This window comes from Onychomys torridus, chromosome 12 (genome assembly GCF_903995425.1).
Source record: "Onychomys torridus chromosome 12, mOncTor1.1, whole genome shotgun sequence".
In the NCBI taxonomy this organism is placed as follows: domain Eukaryota; kingdom Metazoa; phylum Chordata; class Mammalia; order Rodentia; family Cricetidae; genus Onychomys; species Onychomys torridus.
This window is the reverse complement of record NC_050454.1, coordinates 74823541-74848623: the sequence shown is the minus strand read 5'-3', so window position 1 is coordinate 74848623 and position 25083 is coordinate 74823541. Positions and strand designations below refer to the sequence as shown.

Sequence of the window (25083 nt, the reverse complement as noted above, 5' to 3'; positions counted from 1 at the left end):
GTTATAATGCAGAGGTCACTGAGTGGGAGGATGAGAGTGCTGCAGGGCAGAGGTGGGAGGGTGCTGCAGGGCAGAGGTGGGAGGGTGCTGCAGGGCAGAGGTGGGAGGCAAATGAACATTGCACAGACTGACTATAGCCAGCGGCTGCAGGCCTTTGACAGTCTGGAAGCCGTCATGGTGACAGTAACTTGTGTAAGAAGTTCTTCTGACTCTATTAGAAGTAGAAGCTTCGGTTCTGGCAGCCACAAGAGCTAGGCTTGGCTGCCTCTCCCCAACACACCAGTTAAGGAGACACTAAAAGTGATAATGAAAAGCAAAGAGATGTTATTCAGAGTGGCAGTTTCACAGCATCAGGTCTGATGTTGGGGTCCTTGATTATTTGGAGTTGAGTTTCATGCAGGGTGAAAGGTGAGGGTCCAGTTTCATTTTTCTGCATGTTAAATACAGGTTTTCCAGCAGCATTTTTTGAATGTGTATTTTTGGCAACTTGGTAGAAAATCAGTTGGCGGTATAAGTATGGACTAATACCTGGGTCCTCAGTTCTAGTCTACTGATTCTGTGCTATGACCATGCTAGTGTTTGCTTGTTTTTTCTTGAGACAGGGTTTCTCTGTGTAGCTTTGGAGCCTGTCCTGGAACAAGCTCTGTAGACCAGGCTGGCCTCGAACTCAGATTCACCTGCCTCTGCCTCCTGAGTGCTGGGATTAAAGGTGTGCGCCGCCCTCTGGAGGCCTGACAATGCTGTTTGTAAGGCCATGGTTCTGTGGGATAGCTTGAAGTCGGGTGTGGTGTTATCTCAAGCTGCATTCTTTCTGTTCAGATTGCCTTCACTATCCTGTTTTATTATTTTATTTTATTTTTTGTGTGTTGCCATTTAAACTCTCAGATTTTCTCCTTTTCTGTGAAAAGGAGGGGGCCGAGGAGTTTTGAATGAGAGCGTACTGCATCTGCAGACTGCTTTTAGCAAACGGCCATTCCCACACCATCGATTTGTCCTGTCCAGGAGCATGGCATGTCTTCCGGTCTTCTAGGATCTTTGTCAGCTTCTTTCTTTAGCGGCAGTGACTAATCTCTGTGCCTTTAGCCTGGGAGGGGGACACTTCTTGAGGGACTAATGTAAAGGTTCAACACTCCTTGAAGGACCAGTGTATTCACATGCAAAAGTAAGCAGAATGAAGGCAGAGGTGCCAGACTCTTACTCTGTTTTTATGGTTTGTTTGCTTCTTTGTTTTTTGTACCTTGTAGGCCCAGGAAGAATCAATACTTTTTAGCAAAAATAGCTTCTAAGTTCTGTTCTCTTTTCTCCTAAAATGGATTGCATACTTTTGTGAGAATTGCTATGTGATAGTCCCAGCACACTGCTTTCCAGGAGCCCCTAACCATGGGGCTGAGAAGCCATACAAAACTGTGACAAATCAAAGCTTTAAAACCTGAGTCCTGTGAGACAATAACCAAGGAAGGTGTGGTGGTTTTAATAAGAACAGCCCTGATAGGCTCTTCTATCTGAGTGCTTAGTCATCAGGGAGTGGAACTGTGTAAAAGGATTAGAAGGATTAGAAGGTGTGGCCTTGGATGGGAGTGGGTGGGCTTGGAGGTTTCAAAAGTCCATGCCAGGTCCAGTGTCTCTCTCTCTCCTTTTCCCCCTCTCTCTTTCTGTCTATGACTCAGGATGCAGTTCTCAGCTACTGCTCCTGCACCTGCCTGCATGATGATAATGGACTAAACCTCTGAAACTGTAAGTGAACGCACAATTAAATGGCTTCCTTTTAAGAGTTGCCTTGGTCTCTTCACAGCAATAGAAGAGTAAGACAGGAGGTTTTAGTGCTATGTGAAAACATTTCATTTTTTATTAGATTAATAAAAAGGTACTTTTAGTGCTGTGTGAATTTGAAAATAAGGAAGCACAAACTCCTCATTCCGTCGGCATTTACAGATATTCATGTAATAGGTATTCCAAGTGGGAGTGTCTGTATCTAGGCCTTACAAGTGGGGCAGCAGATGCAGAGAGAGGCAGCTCCACAGTCAGTGGTCTTCCTGAACTTCCTGTCTCCTTTGTCTGGACCCTAGCACCGATGCTGAGTCCTGGAGGACCTCAGAGACACTAGAGAGCCCTACTTCCCAGCCTTCCTTCCTTCTTTCCTTACCAGAGTAGCCTGTCTGTGCTGTCCTGTCTAGGACTTCTGGCTGTGTCTGCTGCTGCTAAAGCTCCTCGCCCGCCTCTCCCTCCTCATGTTCTGACCTTACACAAAAGCTCAACAAAAGCCACAGTGGCATTGCCTATGGATGGCCACCCAACTCCATTCTCCTTATTCCTCCCAACCTCTGAGTGTACAGAGGTCTGGACATTGTTCCCTGACTTCCTCTGTGCTCAGAGGCACAGTCCACACTTAACTACTGACTGGGTTGTAACAGAACACTTTTGGTGGCCAGTTCTGACTGCACAGTTTCATGGGAAGCAGTGAAGTGATGACTGTGGCCGGGAAGCTGCTGTCATGTAGCCCCAGTGTTGGTGGTGTCTCTGCTACACTGAAAGAATCTCCTCACCCAGTGACTTTCTAGTATGCCTCCTACACCCTCAGGATCATCACCCTCATTCCCAGGGTGAGGGAAACCAGAGTACCCAGACCCGGGGATTTTCCTGAAAGACAGATTCTTGGACTCCACACCAGGAAATTAAAAAGTCCAAGGGTTTAGGGTTGAGTCCAAGAACTTGTATTTATTGTGATTAACTTGACCTCAGAGAGGGCTTGTGAGATGAAAAGGAATTTTCATGGCTTGTTTGGAGTCCTGGAGATAGCATTGCTTTCTGGAGGCAGGCTGGAGCCTTCCCCCGTGCCACCTCTCTGCCTCTGGGTCTGGTAAGAGTCACTTGGTCTTGGTGTGAGCAGCATTCCTGTGGGCCAGGGACCTCAGACCCTGCTTGTCCCTTTGGACTTCAGCTGTCTTGGGAAGGAAGAGGATTCGTAGGAAGCACTAAGGCTAGGTGAGGTCCTTTGTGACCCTTTGGGACAGTGCCAGGTGGGAGGGAGCTGTGGATCCTGGACTGAGAAGCAGGCACCTTTTTCCATCCATGCAGTGTGGTTCTGTGCTCTTGGAAAATGAGTGGAAGACTATACTCATGATGAGCATACTACTAAAGAAAAACAAAATAACAACAAAAAACCCATCCTGGTTCCCCACTCATTCCCAGGCCCTTCAAGAAAACAAATACTCACCTCTATGTTACTTTGGTTACTACTATTGAATGTTCATAGGGACTCTGAAGAAAACCAAAGGCCTGCCTTCCAGGAAGTTCACCTGCACATGTCCATATGAAGCAGCACCATTATGAGATACAAGCCAGGTGTGGTGGGGGATGGGGTGGGGTGGTGGTGGTGTGTGAAGCCAGACAAGAGAATAGCCTCTAACCATGCATGACTTCCTGCTCCAGTTTCTCACCCCAGGCATGAGACTTATTTCCTGCAGATGGTGATCCATCTACCATCAGGGAAATTTTAAATATTAAACTGCACTCAAAGAATGTAGAAAGAGAATATATTATATACATGTATGAAATTGTTAAAGCATACGCTTTACTCAGAAAAAGCTGTGTTTATAAAACAGTAAAAATATACTTGTAGTGATTAATGAATCTAAAAGCAAGAAATTATAGAATCTTAATCCCAAGTTGGCATTTTAAATCTCCATAGAAGGCATATATAGTCTTAGTACCTGCTTCCAAACTCTGCAGTGGGTGTATAATATATCTATATCCCTGGCCAGACCTCTTGATCCGTATCTTGTCATTGAGATTTCAGGACCTATCATAAAGAACAGTTAGTTGGCTGAACTTTGAGTCTCGTATCATGAAACTGCGGTTGGAGTTTGTGCAGAGTTAATTGCTGTCCCAGATAACAGCCAGACTTAGCAAGAGGGGCACAACAAGGTTGCTATGTGCCTAACCTTGGCTCAACAAGTCAGACAGCTGGCAGTTTTGTCCTTGTGAATTGGTACTACGGCTGGCTGGCTATCCTTGTGAACAGGACTGCATTCCCTGGGAGAGTTTATCTTAAAACCCATTAGCAAGGCACCTGGTCTAATCTAAGGTTACTTTGAGGCTTTAAATCAGCTAATGGTATAAAAGCTGTCTGAAAATGCTGTTATTTTCCTATGTCAGCCTGAGCTATGATGTAAAACAGGGACTGTCTCTCACAGTTTTCATGGGACAAAAGACCTAATGAGGAAGCATTTTTTAGAAAAGATTTATTTATTTATTATTTGTTTGTTTGTTTGTTTGTTTATTTATTTATTATGTATACAGCATGTATGACTGCAGGCCAGAAGAGGGCACCAGATCTCATTACAGATGGTTGTGAGCCACCATGTGGTTGCTGGAATTGAACTTAGGACCTCTGGAAGAGCAGTCAGTGCTCTTAACCTCTGAGCCATCTCTCCAGCCCCCAGAGGAAGCATTTTTATTCATCAAAATTACACAGCATAAAGAAAAATCATCTTCCTGAAAATCCACAGATATAAATATGTCCAATAGATGGAATATGTATTCATGAGGAAAACACACTACCAATACAGGCTGGGGGGAAATTCCCATAGCAGTTTGGGGAGAAATTTGCAATAGCACATGAGAAAATTACAGACAGAAGCAATTGGTATTCCAGCATCTATGGCCTCACAGCCATGCTTAATGAGGTTCTCCCATCAGAGAATTATTCATCTGGTGGGTTGACATCTTGACTGTTAGTTGCCATCTGCCGTATTGTGCCATGGCCCTTGGCAGGGATATCTGGTGAGTCTGTGACTGGTATTTTGAGCAAGCAGGGTCTTGTTTCCTTGTTAGACTGGTTATCTCATCCTGTCCCAGAGCCCCAACCACTTTGACTGACAGGTAGAGGAGGAACAGCCCAGTGAAAGCCTAGCTCATGGCTGTCCTGACAGGTATATGTGCCTTTGGCAGTGAGCATTTGGGTCCCTTCCCATCTTAGAGGGAAAGGAGATGCCTCTTGCCAGCTCAGAACCTGTCACTCTGCCTGGGAAACTGTCACATGATCAGATAGAGCCCACTTGTTTCTTGGGACCATTACTTGGGCTCTTAGTGCTATGGAGCCAGAGCCCCCAGAAGACTAAAGTAGGTGGGCTTGTGAAATAGAGGTGGGGAGGGAAACTCATCCAGCTTGCCTTTCGGTCTCACAATTTGTATAAAATTTTTTAATAAATCTGAAGTAAATTGACTTGATGGGGGTTTGCTGCTATGTTTACAACACAAAATGTATTCTAAAGATATATTTTAAAGGTATTTTGGTTCATGCCTTCAATCCCAGTAGAGGCAGAGAGGCAGAGGCAGGTAGATCTTCATGAATTCAAGATGAGCCTGGTCTACATAGCAAGTTCCAGGCCAACCAGGGCTACACAGAGAGACTTTGACTCATATGTCTCTATATAGGTTAAAACAGTGTTTTGATGTGTTTGCTGACACAGCACTGCAGGCATAGTTAAACTGCAAAACATACTGATTATGTTATAAAGAGTTTCCTACATTTAGGGGAAAGAAATGCTCTTTTGCCGCCTTTCGCTTTCCCTGTTGCTCTGAGGTCTACTGTCTAATTTAACTTCTCACTGCTTTCTGAATGCTTTGGGGCTTACAGAGCCAAGCTCCTGGAAAAATCAGGGTGCTGCTGCCTTCCTCACTTCTGGGAGGTCTCTACAGGGCTGTCAGATTTAATTTGCTTACTTATATTTTGCAGCTGGATTCATAACCATCTTAAACTATCTTTTATGGTTTTTCCTTTGCTGCCTCCTGTACCAATTTGCCACACTGTTATTATCTTAAGTGTCTGTCCATTGGGACCTGACAAGTATATGATGTCCACAGTGTAGCATGAATCTTAATGGTTTTTATTAATAAAATCAAACCCGAGGCCAGTTTTTGAGGTGAATGCTGGAAGATCAGAGAAGCAGAACAAGCCACAGCTATCTCACCTTGCTAGTTCCTCAGGTGATCCTGTTTCCTCAGGCTGGAAGCTTCTGAGTCCTCATCCCAATGGCTCTCAGCTGAACTGTGCTGCTCCAAAACCTAAATGCTTATCCAGCCAAAATGCTTAACCAAATGCCTAACTAACTACATGCTTTACTCCTTTAGTTCCTGGCCCTCGCGCCTTATATACCTTTCTCTTTCTGCACCCACTCCCTGGGATTAAAGGTTGGGTTTCTGGGATTAAAGGTGGGTCACCATGCTTAGCTGTTTCTAAAGTGGCCTTGAACTCAGAGATCCACCTGGCTCTGCCTCCCAAGTGCTGGGATTAAAAGTGTGCACCACCATCACCCAGCTTTTGCTCTGGCTTGCTCTGACCCATTTTCTAGCCACCATTTTTGGCTTTGTTCTAGTGGCTGTCTGCTCTCTGACCCCAGATATGTTTATTTTGGGGAACACACAATATTTCAGGGAACACAATACCCAGCACACCACAGGGCTTCTCTTTGAACAACCATTAAGATCAGAGTTCCCCTTGCAGGGTAATGTCAGAATATTTGTGGGTATACATAATGTTCATGCATGGGCTCATGCCCACTTCACAGCCAGTGGAGGAGACTCTGTAACTAGTACTCTGGCTACAAGGCTTTCAGGAGGGCAAGAAGAATAGGCCAGGTGTGTTAGCATTGTCCACAGGGAAGCAGGCACACCTGCTGAATAAGAGAACCGTCACTGTGCTAAAGGGAGAACATGTTCCCATCTGAGGAATCATCTCTCTAAACTGAGTTTATAGACATATGTTTGCAAAATTGGAAACCAGGAAGCACCCACTTTTAAACAGTGTTAGAGCTGGGCAGTGGTAGCACATGCCTTTAATCACAGCACTTAAGAGGCAGAGGCAGGCGGATCTCTGTGAGTTCGAGGCCAGCCTGGGCTACCAAGTGAGATCCAGGAAAGTTGCAAAGCTACACAGAGAAACCCTGTCTCGAAAAACCAAAAAAAAATAATAAATAAATAAAAACAAAACAAAACAAAAGACAGTGTTTATTGCATTTAAAGATATTAGCTGGGTGGTGGTGCTGCACGCCTTTAATCCCAGCACTCAGGAGGCAGAGGCAGGCAGATCTCTATGAGTTTGAGGCCAGCCTGGTCTACAGAGTGAGTTCCAGGACAACCAGAGCTGTTACATAGAGAAACCCTGTCTCGAAAAAAAAAAAAGAAAAAAAAAAAAAAAAAACATAAACAAATAAATAAATAAGGAAGGGTAGAGAAAGGGGGAAGGAAGATATTCTGTTCATTGCATTTTCAGGTGAATATCCAAGGAATGAGTATCATTATTAAATTTTAAAGATTGTTAACTAGGGACTGGGAACATGGCTCAGTGGTGAAGGTACTTGTTATGCAAACATGAGGGCCTGAGTTCAAATCTCCAGTACCAACATTAAAAGCTGAGCACAGCTGGGCATGTTTGTAGCCACAGCATTGCAGAGACAGGTGGATCCCAAAAACTTATTGGCCACCTAGTTCTGCCAGAGCAGCAAGCTTCTGGTCCTGTATGGGACCCCTGTCTTAAAGGAATAAAGCAAACAGCACTGTGGCACCCTCCCCCACTGGCCTCTGCTTTGCATGTGTGTGTGTTTACTGGCACACTCACAGATATGCATCTCTCTCTCTCTCTCTCTCTCTCTCTCTCTCTCTCTCACTCTCCTTAAATTGTTAAACACGATGTGGAATGTTAAAATTAACTAGAAATATGGAAAGGTAATGCATATATGGCACCTTTTTGTATTAAGAGTCTAATAATTGATTTAAAGTTGGCTGTCTAGAGCTTGACAAGAACCACATTAAGTATTGTACGTGAAACTTAAGATTAACACAGCATGATGTTTAAATATGTTTCACTCATATCCCAACTTTGCAGATGCCTTTTGAGTGCATGGAAAAGTCCAGAAGGAAATGGTGGTAAAGGTAGAATAGTCAAGATTCCTCCTCAAGAATGAAAATTTAGGGATTTTTTTTTTCTAAATAATCTGAATCTGTAGGAAGGGAATTAGCCGACACTGACTGGGTGCTGTCTTTGCTCCTAGGGTCTCCTGTCATTCTCTTCATTCTCTTTACATGGGTGCTCCAGCTTGTTCTGCTATACTGCTAATCTGTACCTCTCCTCCACCCCTGGTGCTTTCCCAGGGTAGGCAGACTCTCATGTCTCTGAACTCACATGCTCATGTACACACAGATCAGCCTAACAGATGCTTATGCCTTCAACAGATGTTGACAGAGCAGCTACCAGCACTGTCCCCTGTGGAGGTGTTGCAGTGACTGGACATGAACACAAGATATATGCTTCCCAGGAGAAGTTTTTAATAAGGAAATTGTAAGCTAGAGTTAACGAAATACAATAAAGAGACATCCCAGGGGATGCTGGTGTGAGGCTGGACTGGGCCAAGGAGACAGAGGGCAGGCAAAGAGGAGCCCAGAGAAGCCTGAAGGAGAGAAAGCCATCTCTTCCATTTTTTCCTTCTGAGGACAGAGGACTGTGGTCCCCAATAAGCCATGTCTGGAGCCATGTCCATCAGAGACACAACAGTGTGCTGGATATCCTGGCAGCTCTCTGAACTTTGACCTGAACCAGCAGGTTCTTCCAGGGATAAAGCTGTTTACACCATCATTTTTATCTTTTTAAAAGAAGTATTACCCTCATGCACACATATGTATGTGCTGCAGCACAGGTGTGGAGGTCAGAGTTGGTTCTGTCTTTCCAACAGGTTCTGGGGAGTCAACCTCAAGTCCTCAAGCCTGGCACCAAGTGCCTTTTCCTGCTGAGTCCTTTCGCTGGCCTGAATGTCTGCTTTCGATAGACCAATTAACTTTAAAATCCAAGAGTCAAGTCTGTATGTACATGTGGGTACAGTGTGACATTCTGGTCTGTGCAGACACGGTGGGGTGTCTGACTGGAGCTCAGCAGCAAGGCTTTTGGCTAGAAGCTGTTTTGTGTATTAAGGATACTTGAAGGTGGCTTCTGTAACAGTTTTCAAGTATATAATGCAATGTGTTATTAGCCACATCTCATGGCAAATTTCTTGATCAAACAATCTCAGATCTCATCTACCTCACATGCATTCTTAACAAAGCCCTTCCAATTTTCCTCCCACACTCTTTAATCTGCCCAGTCTCAGATGTCCACTATTCTGCTCTGTATCTTTTGAGTTTAACTTCTTTACGTTCCACATGTGAGTGAGGTTTTGTGGTATTTGTCTTTCTATGCTTGGCTTATTTTGTTTGGCAGGATGTCATCCAGTTTTCCCAAAGTGACAAGATTGTCTTTTTAAGGCTGAATAGTATTAACACACTGACTTACTTCATCACCTTTAGAAACAAAACACCCAGAAATATGCAGTATGGGATTTGGGTCTCATCTTAGACACCCCTTTGCCCATTTTATAATCAGGTTTGAAACCTATCATTGAACTGCTGGAGTTCCTTATGTACTTTGAGCCTTAGCCTGTATCTGATGCCTGGCCCAGAACTATTTCCTGTTCTTTCTTTGCTCTTTTTTTTTTTTTTTTTTCCTGTGACAGGTTTCTCTGTGTATCTCTGGCTGTCCTGGAGCTCACCAAGATCCACTTGCCTCTGCCTCCTGAGTGCTGGGATTAAAGGTGTGTACCACAACCACCTGGCACAGTTTCTGTTTTCCCACCCCCCCCCCAATCCACCCCCCAGAGCTGAGGACCAAACCCAGGGCCTTGCGCTTGCTAGGCAAGCACTCTACCACTGAGCCTCTCTGCCAAAAAATGAAAGACTGAATGTAGGGGTTTGTTTCTGTGCTCTCTCTTCTGTTCCATTAGTCGATATGTTTGTTTTAATGACACTACCAAGCTGTTTTGATGATTAAGCTTTGTAATGCGGTTTAAAATCAGGTAGAATACCACTTCTAGATTGCTTTGGCTGCTAAAGATCTTTTGTGGTTCCATATAAAACTGTTTTTCTTTCATTTTTACTGATTAACTGTGTGTGTGTGTGTGTGTGTGTGTGTGTGTGTGTGTGTGTGTGTGTGTGTGTCACAGCAGCCCTTGTGTGGAGGGCAGAGAAAAACTTAAGGGAATCAGTTCTTACCTTATACCATGTGTTTCCAGGGACTGAGCCCGGGTTTGACAGTAGGTACCCATTCCCACTGAGCATCTTGTCAGCCTCCATATATACTCTATTCCTGTGAAGAATAACATTGGATTTTCCATCTGTGGGTCACTTTGGGAAGTATGAATATTTTCAGAATAATTATTATTCTAATTTACAAACAGCCGATGCTACTTGAAATTATCTTCTGTTGTTCCTGTTTTATAGTTTAAAACATACAGGGCATCTACTTACTTGGTTGAATTCATTCCCAAGTATTTTACTGTTTTATAGCAATTATAAATTAGATTTTTCCCTCCGTTTCTTTTGGATAGTTTATTGTGAGTGTACAGAACTATTAGTACTATTTGTATGTGTGTATGTGTGTGTATGTATGTGTGTGTATGTGTGTGTATATGTTTATGTGTGAGTGTATGTGTGTCTGTGTGTGTATATGTTTATGTGTGAATGTGTGTATGTGTGTGTGTGTATATGTTTATGTGTGTATATGTTTATGTGTGAATGTGTGTATGTATGTGTGTATATGTTTATGTGTGTGTGTGTGTGTGTGTGTGTGTATGTGTGTGTGTGTGTCCTGAAACTTTACTGAATTTGTCAATTCTAAGTGTTTCATGGAGTCAAGTACCCTCTGTTTTGGATGATTCCCATAGCAAACAAACTATAGAACTTCCTGTCTTATTTTGATGCTTCTTTTTCTTTGGTAACTACTCTGGCAGGAGCTTCTAGCACTGCATTCAATAGATGTGGTGAGACAGAGTGCCTTAACTTGTTCCTAGTTTCAGAGAAAAAGTCCTACAGCACTATGTTGAGCCCTTCTATATTTAATCCATTGAGAGTTTCATCATAAAATATTAGATTTTATCTTGTTTCCCTCTCTCCTTATCTACTGATACCCCAGTGAGCCCTTTACCCTTCTTTCAGTCTTTGTGGTCTCATGTTTACTGATCTGCATGTGTTGAACCATCCTTGAAAACCAAGGAAAGACCCCATTTTGTTGTGATGAGTGACACTTGAGTGTGCTACTGCATTTGGTCTCTCAGTGTTTGGGGAAGGATTTTTGTGTCTATGGTCATCAGAGAACTTGCATTGTAATTTTATTTCCTGGCAGTGTCCTTGTCTGGCTTTGGTGTCAGGATAATGCTGACCTCCTGTGATGGGTTTTTTTGAAGAGTTTGAGAAGGATTGATGTATTGGGTCATCTTTAAATGTCTGGTAGAAGTCAGGAGTAGAGCTACCTGGCCCTGGGCTTTTGTTTGATGATGGGTGTTTTATTACTGTTTCAGCCTCTATTTGTAACTGACTGTTTGGTTCTGTGTTTCTTCATGATTTGGTCTTGGTAGGTTGTAAGAATGTATGGAATGTTTCTAGGGCTACCCAGTTTGTGCTGTGAGGATTGTTCATCTGAGTAACATCCTCTGTCCTTCTGTCCTGTGGCATTAAAATTCCTCTTCTTTCATACACAAACTTATTTGAATCTTCTCTCTCTCTCTTTTAAATCTAGCTTCAGATATGCCAGTTTTGCTGATTTTTTTCATAAGATGAGTCTTTGCTCCAGTGACTTTCTGTTTCTCCTTAGTCTTCTCTATCTTACACATTTCTGTTCAACTCCATCTTAGTTCTCTCCTACCTCAGGCTTTGGTTTTCTCCTTGTTAGGGTGTTTATCAGAGAGCGTTCCTCTTCTCCGATGTGGGTGAGTATTGCTGTAAACATAGCTTTTTAAATGACTTTTGCTGGATTCCATACATTTTAGTATCTATTTGTTTTGTGTCCATTGTGTCAGGATTGAGGCAGTCACAATCCATAGCACAGGCTGGCTTTGAACTCAGAGCTGTGCTCTTGCCTCAGCCTCCCAAGTTCTGAGGCACAATGTCCTATTAATATATTTTAGATTTTCTCCTTTGACCCACTGATTGCTCAGAACCCTGTTGTTTAGCTTCTGTGTGTTTCCACAGCTTCTGAAAATCCTCATTTCTCATTTCACCATCATGTTTTCAGAAAGCATTTAAAAGATTAAAAAAAAAAAAAAATAGCCAGTGTGGTGGCACACAGCTTTAATCCCAGCACTCAAGAGGCAGAGACAGGTGGATCTCAGTGAGTTTGAAGCCAGTCAGGTCTCCATAGTGAATTCCAGGACAGCCAGAGCTGCATAGTGAGACCCTGTATCAAAAACAAATAAACAAATGACAAACAAAACAAGTGGAGCAATGGTGGCTCACACCTTTAATCCCAGCACTCAGGAGTCAGAGACAGGCAGATCTCTGAGTTCAAGGCCAGCCTGATCTACAGAGTGAGTTCCAGGATAGCCAGGGCTACATAGAGAAACCCTGTTTTGAGAAAACAACAACAAAATCACAAAACAAAACCCCCTAAACAATACTAATACTATAAATAAATACATAAATAAAAAACAAACTTTGTGTGTGGGTATTTTGCCTGTATAAATGTCAATACACTGAGTGGATACAGTGCCTGTGGAGACAGAAAAGAGCATTGGATCCCTGGAACTGGAGTTACAGATATGGGTGCTGGGAATCGAACCCTAGTTCTCTGCAAGAGCAACCAGTACCCTTAACTTTGAACCCCAAGAATATTCTTTCAATCTTAAGTTTGATGAGTCTTATTTATTCCCTAACACAAGCTCTTCATTGGAGAATGTTCTAGTTGCTTCTAGGTATTTTGGCAAAGGTCAAGTATGGAAATGTTCTGTGTATGCTGGAGAAGCATATATTCTTTTGCTGTGGGATGGACCTGCTGTGTACATCTTCTAGGGTCAAATGGCCTGAAGTGTAGTTCATGTCTGCTGTGACCTGAAAGCTTGTGTCCACCAGTGTTCATTGTGTTGTGAGTTAGCAGCTGTGGGCAGCAATCCTAAAACCTCTGAAATGGCTACTCATGCTCACTATCTGCGACTGTTACCAGAAGACAAAACCAAGTTATATCAACCATGCATCTTGAGAAGCATTCTCAGGATCCAAACACAGTTGCCAACTTGCTTCTAGAGTTTCCCTCACCACACTGGGAGCTGGTCCTGGAATAAGAGCTGTTGGTACTGGCGGCCACACAGCAGTCACCTCTGAGAAGCAATTATGATTGTCTCGTTTTTGTCTTTACAGCACCAACCCCCAAAAGGCAAAAATGTGACCACTGGGCACCGTGTCCTCCTAACACCTATGCCTACCGGCTACTCAGTGGTGGTGGTCGAGACAAGTATGCCAAGATCTGCTTTGAGGATGAGCTGTAAGTACTGTGTGTAAGAAGACAAGAGTCTGCTTGGCTGTGTCCCCTCTCTTCCCTCTGAGGCTGCACTTTCATGTTCCTGACCCCTGACAAGGCTGAAAATGAGGAGTGGGAGTCAAAACGCCCACTGTGTCCCCAGGGAGGGGTAATGGGTGTCTCTAAGAGCTGTTTGTGGTCGGATTTTCATGATCTCTTTTGATGGTAGTTCCACCTGTGAAGCCATCCAGGCATGGACTTTTCTTTGTGAAAAAACTTCAACTACAAAGACTTAGTAGAAGCACAGGGCTCTACAAGTCACCTCTTCTCTGGAGAGGGTCCTAGCAGTTCTGAGCACATCTCTGCTCAGTACCCAGGTGATACCCATCCTCACAGATGAAGCCTGCACATCTCTAGAGAGATAGTTTCTTTATGGGGTGCAAGGTGGAACCTCAAACCTGGATCTTGATGTGCTCAGTGCTTTTCAGATTGCTTTTTAAAGATATTTTTACTTATCTCTAGTCTCAGCATTTGTACCCTGGTGTGTCTTGCTTTGTCTTATTTAGATATTTGGGGCTTCTTAAGTAAGCATATTTCAATATCCTCATTGTGTCTGAATAATTTCCCCTTTGCCATGATAAAATACTTGAACAAAAGCAACTCACATGAGAAAGGATTTATGCTGGCACACAGTTTGAGTGCAGTATGGTAGTCATAGGGCCAGGCCCTGAACAAGTCATATTCTGTCACTTAGAGAGCAATGAACGCTGCTGCTCAGCTCCCTGCTTTCTACTGAACCTCATTACTCTATTCCCGATACCCTGCAGTCCACTTTCCATCTGTCACATTTCCCTCTGTATGCTTTCCTGTAGATGGAACTGTTTTTCACGTCACCACTTGTCTCTTCTGTGTCTAATCTGTCCTTAAACCCAGCCATTGACTGCTGCTCTTCCTTTTTTTCCCAGGGGAGCCTGTCAATTTTTTTGACTTCTGATTGAAAATTTCTGTTTTTCCCGTCCTTTCAGAATGCATTGAGTGCTGTTATCTGGAAGTTCAGCTGGCTGGAGGGTGTGAGTGTGCCACTGTAGTCTGCAGTGTTCTGCCGGCTCCTTTGGCTCTTTCGTTGACTTCTTTCTTCGTGTGTTAAGCTTCTTCTGAGATTGTGCCAGGCAGTACCTCTGAGAATTCCTTTAAAAATAGCAGCAAGAGGCACACACTAATCAATTTACCATCACATAGTGAATACCAGAAGCTGGATGGCTTGTGTAGAAAAGAACTCTGTCTCCTACTCAGGAAGTCTAAGAGCATGGCCCTGCCTCTTAGCAAGTGTATTCACAATAGCTAGAATAGACACAGACATTGCCTGGTCAGAAGCAAGTCAGGTTTTCCCTTTTAAAATAAATTGTTCTTTGTGGAATTAACATACTTTAAGAACTTTGTCCCTCTGAGAATAGTTGGCTCCCCTCCAGGGGTTTCCACAGCCTCTTACAGCAACTCAGTGTCACCCTGCTGGGACTAAGCTCCCAATACGGAACTGGCAGGGGACATTCCTCAGTCACAACTGAAGCACAGCAAGGTGGGAGTTTCTGTCTTCTTTTCTCATTTGCTGTTCATAGAACCTGGAGCTATGGTCAGGTTCTGGAACACATTTTAAATGTCACCATTTTCTGGGTTACCTAGTTCAACAAAGTTTGGGCTAAAGGCCAAACCTATTCTAGTTTCTGTCTTCTTCATCCAGCCCTTTGTGACTCTAACTCAATAAGATCTGAGAGATTTATGTGGCCCTCAATTTGCCTTCAGACTTTTGTCCCTAAGGCCTGCATGGCTGTTAGAAGTGCTGCTGTCTTCCCCAGGCTTCCTTCTGTTGATCTGTGAATGTTCCTGCAAGAGCAAAGATCTCGTTCAATGTTAGACTTACCCTTGCAATATCTGTCATCAGTCAGGTGTTGGCTTGGGAAGTTCTTGACTACATTTCACGAGTCTCTTATTCCAGCAGATCTATTTGTTTGTTTGTTTGTTCTTCTCAAGACAAGGTTTCTCTGTGTAAAAGCCCTGGCTGTCCTCAGACTCACTTTGTAGACCAGGCTGGCCTCAAGCACACAGAGATCCACCTGCCTCTTCTGGAATTAAAGGCATGTACCACCACTGCCTCCCAGTAGATCTTTTTAAAGTATGCTCCTCCTCATCTCCTGCTTCCTGTGGGGGTTACGGCTACCCAGTTTTTTACTACTGAGAACGGAAGTCCTTCCTTGCCTCTTTTTGGGCACTTATAGACTGTTCTCTAACACTGAGAAAGCACTAGGCCTTATGGCTCCTGGAGGCCTTCAGTTAAACATGCCAGAGGCAGCATATTAAAGCGCCTGTTGCCCACATTATAGGTGTGACATGAAAGACAAGCTCCAGATTCTCTTTATGATTATACTGAGGCATTGATGCTAATCTCGGCAAAGGTCCAGAATATGCACATATTGTAAATATACAACACGTGCACACCTGCACATATGCAAACATAGACACAATACATGCATGCATACAAGAAGAAATATGCATACATACAACTTGTACATACACTACACACAACACTTACAAATATGTGCATACACGTGGATACATGCTGACATACCACATACATGCACACACCCTAAATACATACACATGCATTATTCCTATGACCTCCAATGACAATTATCATCTCTAGGAAATACTTTAGTCTTCCTGGATTTAAGGCACAGAAATTGAATTAAAATTGTATATGATACTGACATTTCATTTTCTTCAATTGACAGGCAAAAATGGGTTGGAAGGATGGCTTAATGGTTAAAACACTTACTGTTCTTTCAGAGGATCTGACTCGGGTTCCCAGCACTCACATCTGGCAGCTCACAGTTGCCTTTTACTCCAGCTCCAGGGTATCCTATACCATCTCTGACCCCTCAAGCACTGCACTTGTGTGTACCAACTATACACCTGTTAAAATAAAAATCTCTTCAAAAGAAAAGCAGAAATTAAATGATGCAATACAAAGTGCTTATTAAGGAGCTAAGCCGGGTTGTAGTTGGTGGATGGGTGAAAGGAATGACTAGGAGGCGGGCAAAGCCTGTGGGTCCTGAGAGAGAAGGAAGCAGAGACTTGAAGAAGCCCAGCCTGGAGTGGAGCTGCCATCCTCCCTCAAATCTGTGAGACCAGGCATAGCTTCTCAGGGGCTGGTGAGGGAAGCCTTGGTGAAGAGCCTTCCTGTCTGGCCTTTGGTCCAGATTTTAAGACAAAATACAGCTTCCAGGCACCCAGGCACTGAGTCTGAATCCTGTAGGTGTGTAGAGCAAGGCTGGAATAATTTGGGGGAGCATTCTGGAGGGGGTGCCACTGTCCTGAGCACAGAAGGCCTGTTGAGGGAGGGCTGCTCACCCAACTCACGTAGGAGCTCTTTGACTGACCTTCACTCACTTTTTAGGCTGTTAGGAGAGAAGACGAGGAATGTGGGAAGAGGGATAAACATCGCTGTCGTCAACTGTAAGTACATGTTTCTCGGAAATTCCACCTGAAATAGGATTGCCATAGAGACCTTAATGTTTCTTCTTTTAAAATGTGTGTGTGTGTGTGTGTGTGTGTGTGTGTGTGTGTGTGTGTGTGTGTGTGTCTGTGCGCGGGCATGCACATGCATATCCACATGCGTGTAGGCACACATGTGTCGCAATGTATGTAGAGGTCAGAGAGCAACCTCAGATGTACATCCTTACCTCACCCTTTCTTTGAGATCTCTCCTTTGGGTCTCTGTTTTACACACCAGACTAGCTGGCCCATGATTCTCCACCTCTCATCTCTACACAAGCACTGGGTTTACAGACACACAGTTCTGTGTCAGCTTTACATGAGTTCTTAGAATTTGAACTCAGTTCCTCATGCTTGCAAGGCAAGCATTTTTATCTACTGAGCCATTTCCCCAGGTCAAGACCATAGTTTTTCAACATGTTTGCCTATATCTAGGTCTACACTGTAATAAATTCTAAAATGATATAATTATTTAAAACTCTTCTCTAAAAACCATTTGTGGTCCATCAAAAACAAAATAACTGAAAACTGAATCTAAAAGAGACTTTATAATTGAGAGGGCAGGTAGAGAGGACACATTGTGAAGCTCAGATCCACACAGACCCTGGCCCTGGATCCCTTTGCTCTTGGATCCTGGGGACTGGGGAAAGGTAACAACACTGACCAGTTCTATCAGGGCTGTGGGAACCTGTGCAGGTGCATCAGCCTCCTCTGGGATCTGGGTGTTTTTAGAGGTCCCTTGTAATAAGAACCACAGCAGGTTAGAGAACAGGGGTCATGCAGGAACCAGCCAACTACAGGGTCGGTGATGGCAGGGCTGTGGGGCAGGACAAACCACCCTCAGTCAGATAATGCCCCTGGACACTAGTGTGAAGTGGAAAGGTCTGGGGTCTTTTGATGGTTCAGAGAGGAAGAAGAGGAGCATTAAAATCCTGTGACTGACACAGATGAGAGAGTCCTAGAGAAGTGGCCAGGCATCTCCTTCCCTGATGGAGATGCTCCTTGGAGACCAGACTATTGCTACAAGAATTCCCCGGAGAAGTAAAAGAAACTTCTATTCACTCCCAAACAAGGAAGGAGCAGATGGGCCAGACAAGGAGTCCAACAGGTCTAGCCTGGTGATCATAAATTAATTTATTAGAGTTGTTCACTAGAACCGGAATGACTCACAGACAGCCTTGCCATAGCCACTTCCAAATCCTCTGCCTACCAAGGTTCTCTTTTATGTAAAGGCTCCCAGGCCACAGAGTTAAGCAAACCTAGTTCAGAGCGCCACCTAGTGTTGAAGAAGCAGGGGATCCATGTCTCTGTGTGCTCTGACCTTGCTCTTTATCAGGGGTTCTGGTTTCAGCAAACACTGTCTGACCATGTGGAAAGATGGCATGCAGCCCATGGGAAGGACAGCCTGTTTTGCTGCATGTTAGCACACAGATGACAACAAGATGGAGTCGCTCTGGCCAGGATTGGGAAGAATAATCCCACCACACAGCCCCTCTCCAGGCTGGAGACCACTCTGGTCCTATTTCTTCCAGTCACTTGGTGCTAGGGCTACCAGCAGATCCAGGTCCCACGAGCTCTCCCTTAAAGCCATTTCTTCTGCTTTCAGATGAGACTGGAAAGGTGATAACAGCAAAGTACTTTGACATGTATGAAGGTGGTAAGAAAAAAATCTTTTCTGATTAAGATGAAAACTGGACTATGTAGACCCCTGTGAGGAAATAGAGCAGAGAGTTTTTGACTGGTGTTTATTGTATGTAGGTTCTGTTGCAATTCTGTCCCATACTCTAGGGCATCACCTTTGGGGACTGACCTCTTGTCTCTAATGGCAGAGGTGGTTGATGGGTGCTTGCAGAAGCTGGGGTTTGTGGCAGGTTTTGCTAACTACAGCTTCAGAGTTTAATTTATTCAGGGATCTCCACTCTGTGTGGCTAGCCTTGTTCTATCTTTGGACTTATGTTTGTTATACCCTGAGCACCTGCTACAAGTTGTCGATGTCCACAGGGCTTCTCCAAGATCAATTCCCGTAGGACCTCTAACATCACTCCTGAGGAAGTAGCCAAGCATGATTGTGCCCCTGAGACCAGTCTAGGAAGCAGGGGATTCAGAGTGGGTAGACAGTAGAGGGGAAAGGAAACCCACAGCTAGGGTGGGAACCTCATTCACTGAGAAGACCCTGAACTACTGTCTGGCTTTGACTCTACAGATAACTCTGGGCCAATGGCCAAGTTCATTCAGAGCGCCCCTTCAAAATCCCTGCTATTCATGGTAACCCATGATGATGGGAGTTCCAGGTGAGTGTATGCAGTTATTTCTATGTGACAAGAGCAGCCAGTCAGGAGGAGGGCAAAAGGCCCCTGGGTCCTGCAGAGCCCAAGGATTGAGATACTTCTCCAAGGGAAGGGAAGGAAGAAATGCTGTGATAAATGCCAGAAACCACTCCCACATCTGCACTAGGACACATTTCATTCATGCACACACACACACACACACACACACACACACACACACACACACACACACGCACACATGCTGTGTACACTCTCATTCACATGCTCACACTCAATGCCTATGCGTGCGTGCGCACACACCATTGTTACTAGGAGTACTTATGTAAGTCATTGACTCTCCAAGTGCATCCCACTAGTTCAAAGAGCTTGTGGAGATGCAGAGCTCCTTGTTTGGGAAGTGCATTTGCTTAGGAGCACCTGGACCTCTTGCTTCTCTCCTTCTGCACCCTTCTACTCTCTCAGCTAACCTTTTGGAGCATTGAAAAGGAAACTCTTAATATCTGCATTCATCTTCCAGCTGCTTGTTCTGGCCTTACTATATGGAAGTAGGAGGGCCACAGGGACGGGAATGTAGCTGCTGAGTGGGAGGATACGACAGAATAGTGGAACATTGTGACCTTTCATAACTGTAAGGTTACTGGGCTCCAGTGAAGTGCAGAGGGCTCCCAGATGTGGCCGCATGCCCACTAGTAGGGTCACATGGTCCACTAGCACATGCTGTGCTAGAGGTGAACCCTGGGCAGTAGTGAGTCAGGCCAGTTTCACCTCCATTCAGGACAAGCAATGGGACACAGCCAGGACAGCCAGACAACCAGATAGCCAAACACACACACACACACACACACACACACACACACACACACGCACGCGCGCACACACACACACACACACACACACACGCGTGCGCGCGCGCGCACACACACACACACACGCGTGCGCGCACACACACACACACTCATACACTTACACACTCTTACACTCACACTCATCCACACTCACATTCACACACACGCACGCACGCACACGCGCACGCACGCATGCACACACGCACGCATGCACGCACACGCACACACACACACACGCGTGCGCGCGCACACACATACTCATACACTTACACACTCTTACACTCACACTCATCCACACTCACATTCACACATACACACACATGCACACGCACACACACACACTTACACACTCTTACACTCACACTCATCCACACACATTTACATTCACACACGCACACACACTCACACACACACTCTTACACTCACACTCATCCACACTCACACACTTACATTCACACGTACACACCCAACACTTACACACTCTTACACACCCTCAAACCCCTTCACAGGAGGCCTTCTCATGCTTTCTCTTTTGCCCCAGACTGAAGGCTGGAGCAAAGGACGCTATAGAAGCCCTTGGAAGCAAAGAAATCAAGAACATGAAGTTCAGGTCAAGCTGGGTGTTTGTTGCAGCAAAGGGCTTTGAGCTCCCTCCAGAAATGGAGAGAGAAAAAGTGAGTGGTTTTCCCCGTTTCTTCCCAGGCTGTGGTATGTGAAACTGTCCCATTGGCAGTCACTCACGTACAGAGCATTGGTTAGCCTCTCCCCTAAGTTCCATGTTCCATCCTAGACTCCTCTGGTCTCACTACAGAATGCAAATCGGTTCCAGTTCCTGGTGGTAATTGCTCTGTTTGGGCAGGAGGCTAGCCTTCTTTAGTCCCTCCTCCGGGGACAGCAATCACACCATGGATGGTGGCCGAGGGGACTGCCTGAGGTCAATATAGATGAACCATTTCCAATATGGAGATGCCAAATATGCACTGGACAGAAAGACTTTGGCTGATTGTCTTCCTTTGAGGAGTCTCCTGGGACTTGAGGTCTCCATTTATCAAGGATGAAAACAAAGGAGGAAGAGAGTGAGGTTCTGACTTAGCACCTTGTCTCCTGTGAGCACCTAGCTCATGGGTGGTGCTGCGTAGCTGTGTGAGTTCCATGCCTCCAGGGACCATCACCCTGGCCCTTTTCAACAGATATGAATGAGTCTGAAGAGGAGATGAGTTCACCATGAAGGCCCACAGCTCTGATAGGCCATCTTTCCACTTAGCTAGACCTGTCTCCATGGTCACACCAGGTCACATCTGATTCAGCTTGAGACTTTGCTCCAATTGCCTGGAATCATGGTTTAAAGAAGACAGTGGCAGCCAGGAGCAGCTGGACCTCCTCTAGTTGTCATGGCCTCTCCTGGGAGGAGGGGGTGACACCCAGGCCACTGCTCCTAGATTCAGATATCCTGGACCTTCTGGATGTCCCCAGCTCTGAAACTGAGGAACCTGGAGGCCATGGCCAATCAAAGCATGTTTTCACTGTGACTCAGTTACCCTGCCCACAGAAAGCCAGCCCTGCAGAGAGGGCACTTCTTATCCTTCTGTGTCTGAATACCAGTGGACAGTGGAGGCTTCACAGTCACCTTCAAAGGGAGAAAGCTCTGCCTGTCAGCTCCCTAGATTCACAGGGATTGAGGGAAGGCAGGTGTGAGATGAGGGACTGGGCCTCAGGGCTAGGTTTGTTGGGGACACATGTGGTTTTGAACAGGCTACAGTTTCCCTGTAAATCTACCCTGCAGCTGTGTGGTGGGGAGGATTGCCTTGGATTCTGGGGTTTACTCAGAGTGAACTCAGGATTCCCTTCACCCAAATGCACAGACAGACATCTCCTGGGCTGTGTGGCCCTGGGCAAGCTGCTTTACCTCTCTGTGCATCAGATTCTCACCAGTGGAAAAAGGATAAAGACACACCAAAGCAAGCTCCAGGAAGAAGACTTAGGTCTCCTAATTTCAAACCTACTCCAAAGCTACAGTTATCAGAACAGCATGGCACTCTGGGAGGACAGACATAGATTGGGTGAGTAGAGCAGGTTCCAGAGATTGCAAGGGTTCCCTCATACCTGACCAGATGATTTCATCTAGTGAGCCAAGACCATCTCCTCAGGGGTAAATAGTTTCTTCAATAAAGTGTTCAGGGAAAACCAAATAGCAAATAAGGAGAAGATGGATTTGGATCCCTGCCACAGAACATATACAGCAATGCAGAACTGACCAAACAAATGTGGCAGAGATAAAACTGTCAGCTCTTTCAGCAGGATGGCAAGAGGGGCAGAAATCTGTCATCCTGGGCTAAGCAGATGCTTCAGGAAGAGTGCAGAGCTACAGCAAAGGAAAGATAAAATGTTTCAGTTTCACAATTACAAAGTTTTCTGTTGCGCAGAACATGAAGAAAGAAAGAAGCAAGACAGGGTGGCACATGCCTGTCATTTCAATTCTTGGGAGGTGAAGGTAGGACAGTCAGGAGTTCAAAGCCAGCCTGGGCTACTTGAGATCCTGTCTCAAATAACAACAAAGTGAGAAGAAAATTAACAGAGCAATTCTAGGAGAAAATGTTTGCAAATAACAGACTTGTGTACAACGTGTATAAAGAACTCTTACAACTCAGTGATTAAAAAGATAACCCAATTGAAAAATGGCCAAAACTTCTGAACAGATGCTTCCTCAAAGAAGATGTGCTCACAGACTGATGATACACTTGAGGAAAGATGCTTAGTAGCCTGAGTCATCAGATCACGGTGAAATGGAGCCACAGGCTCACTATGGTGGTTGTAATCATAACTTGTAGCAAGACAGGTAAGTGTGGAAGAGAGTGTAGAAAAATTAGAATTCTCACATGGCTGGGAGAGATACAAAATGATGTAAACTCCTTGAGGAACATTCTGGTAGTTTCTTCAAAATTAAAGAGGCAGTTTGCCCTTAGCCTAGCAAGCTTCCTTGTAGGGGTACTTCCAAGAGTGAAAGCATGCCTTCACTCAGGACCCAGGGCACACATTTACACACAGTGCTCTTCTTCCCATCAAGAGGTCAGTGTCAGCCGGGCAGTGGTGGCACACACCTTTAATCCCAGCACTCGTGAGGCAGAGGCAGGTGGATCTCTGTGAGTTCAAGGCCAGCCTGGGCTACTGAGTGAGTTTCGGGAAAGGCTCCAAAGCTACACAGAGAAACCCTGTCTCAAAAAACAAAAACAAAAACAAACAAACAAAAAAAGAGGTCAGTGTCAACATGGGGTAGCTGTAGAAGCAAACACTCTTCAGCCATGTATAGAACTGAAACCCTGACATGAACAGTTACATTGAAGGTTCCTGAAAATGTTATGGTTAGTAACACAGAAAGCAGAAATTACATGTTGTATGATTCATTGTTATATAAAATTTCTGGAATAAGCAGATCTGAAGGGACAGGAAGTAGGTTAGTGGTTACTTGGGGTGAGGAAAGGATAGCATGACTGCTGCAGAGTATGTGACTCCTCATTCCGATAATGACAATGTCTTGTTGATTGTAGTAGCAGTTGCACAGGCTAGGAATGTGCTAAAAACAGTTAAGTTGCTGAAACTCAACTTCAGCAGGTGAGTCTAATGGTATGTGAATTACATCTCAGTAACACTGGTGTGAGAAAAGGCACTAGGCTGTGAAAGAATTGAAAATATAGAGTCATAATGCCCACTCCAATATGAACACATACTTACTGAGTAACAAGTACTAATGCACTCTGAAAACTGCATGTGTGGGGTCTGGACTCCATGGTCCTGTTCCCACAGGCAACAGCTATACCGATGTGCTGTCCCCACAGCAACACTCACCAAATGTACATGTAAGTGGATCAAAATTAAATAGAATCCAGAGCCCAGTTCTTATTTCAGTAGCTGCTTCTAGCAGGCTTCTAGCCACTCCACTAAGCCAAAGAGTCTCATCCTTTGGGAAAGTTCTAGAGCTGCATTTAAATACTATTGAGGCTGGTATGTGGTAGTTCGGACCTGTAATCTCAGTACTTGGAAGGCTGAGGCAGGAGGATCACTGTGAGTTCCAGGCTAGCCTGGACTACAGAATAAGATACTCTTTAACCAAAGAAATTGAAGAAAGAAAAGGAAGGAAGGGAGGAGGAAGGTGTGGAAGGAGGACAGCCAGGAAGAAAGCAAAGAAGAAATGACAGAATGGATGGAAGAAGGAAAGGGGTGTTGAGAAGAATTCTGACCTCAACCTGGGTTGGAGAAAATGCCACTATAACTTCTTATGTGAGACTTCTGCTCACAACAGACACATACAGTAGTTTTTATTTTTTTATGAGATTAGTGGATAAATGTCATTCTTTTCCTCTCCTCACATAGATCAACCACTCAGATCAATCCAAGAACAGATATTTGGGCTGGCCAGCAGAGATCCAGATCGAAGGATGCATACCCAAAGGGCTGGGATAGCAGTGCCTGGGCCTCAATAAATGTTTTTTGTAAAAATACATGCAGCTGGAATGTCTCAAGAGTCTGATCCCTTGAAGTCCATATTTGAGGGGAAATGTTGATATGAATTTGTTGTAAACCAACAAGACATTGTTAGTTACACTGATTCTTAGCCGATGATGTTATTGTATTGTTGTTTGTACAGTGGGGGTATTGTTAAGCCAGGAAAGCAAGCAGAAGGGAGTTATTATGGGGAAACACTGAGTGGAGAGTGGAAAGAAGCAAAACTGTTTGCTGGCTACTGAGCAGTTTGTACTCATGTCTAAGTCAGGCCACTGTGTGGTCCCTACAGCTCTTCAGAGTTCCTTTATTCCACAGTCCCTCCGAACACCCTTGTCCCCAACACTAATCTTCTAGGGAATGAATGAGGCCTTAGTTGACATCCTTGATCACCTCACATTTGGCTCTTAAACTTCCCGTAGGGATGGGTTTATTTGCTATCAGCTCTACCTCTGTGCAAGGCACTAGTTGGCAAGGAGGGAGGCTGGCACTGTGCCTTGGCCATGAATCTGCTCTCAGGAGGACAGCATCTAGCTGAGACTCTGAAGGACTCCTTTCTAAGATGCAGTCAGTAGGATGGCAAGAGTGGACA

General features: G+C 44.7%; 1 protein-coding gene across 1 annotated transcript in view; it reads left to right on the top strand.

Moving 5' to 3' along the window:
- Fam3b (FAM3 metabolism regulating signaling molecule B) overlaps positions 1-24613 on the top strand; it is a 32874-nt gene extending 8261 nt beyond the window's left edge. Inside the window, exons 3-8 of the mRNA XM_036203129.1 lie at positions 13213-13336; positions 16764-16822; positions 18468-18518; positions 19065-19152; positions 20536-20668; positions 24363-24613. Of these exons, the coding sequence (XP_036059022.1) occupies positions 13213-13336; positions 16764-16822; positions 18468-18518; positions 19065-19152; positions 20536-20668; positions 24363-24452 (545 nt within the window). The 3' untranslated portion in view covers positions 24453-24613. The remainder of the gene's footprint in view (positions 1-13212; positions 13337-16763; positions 16823-18467; positions 18519-19064; positions 19153-20535; positions 20669-24362) is intronic.
- Positions 24614-25083: the final 470 nt, after the last annotated feature.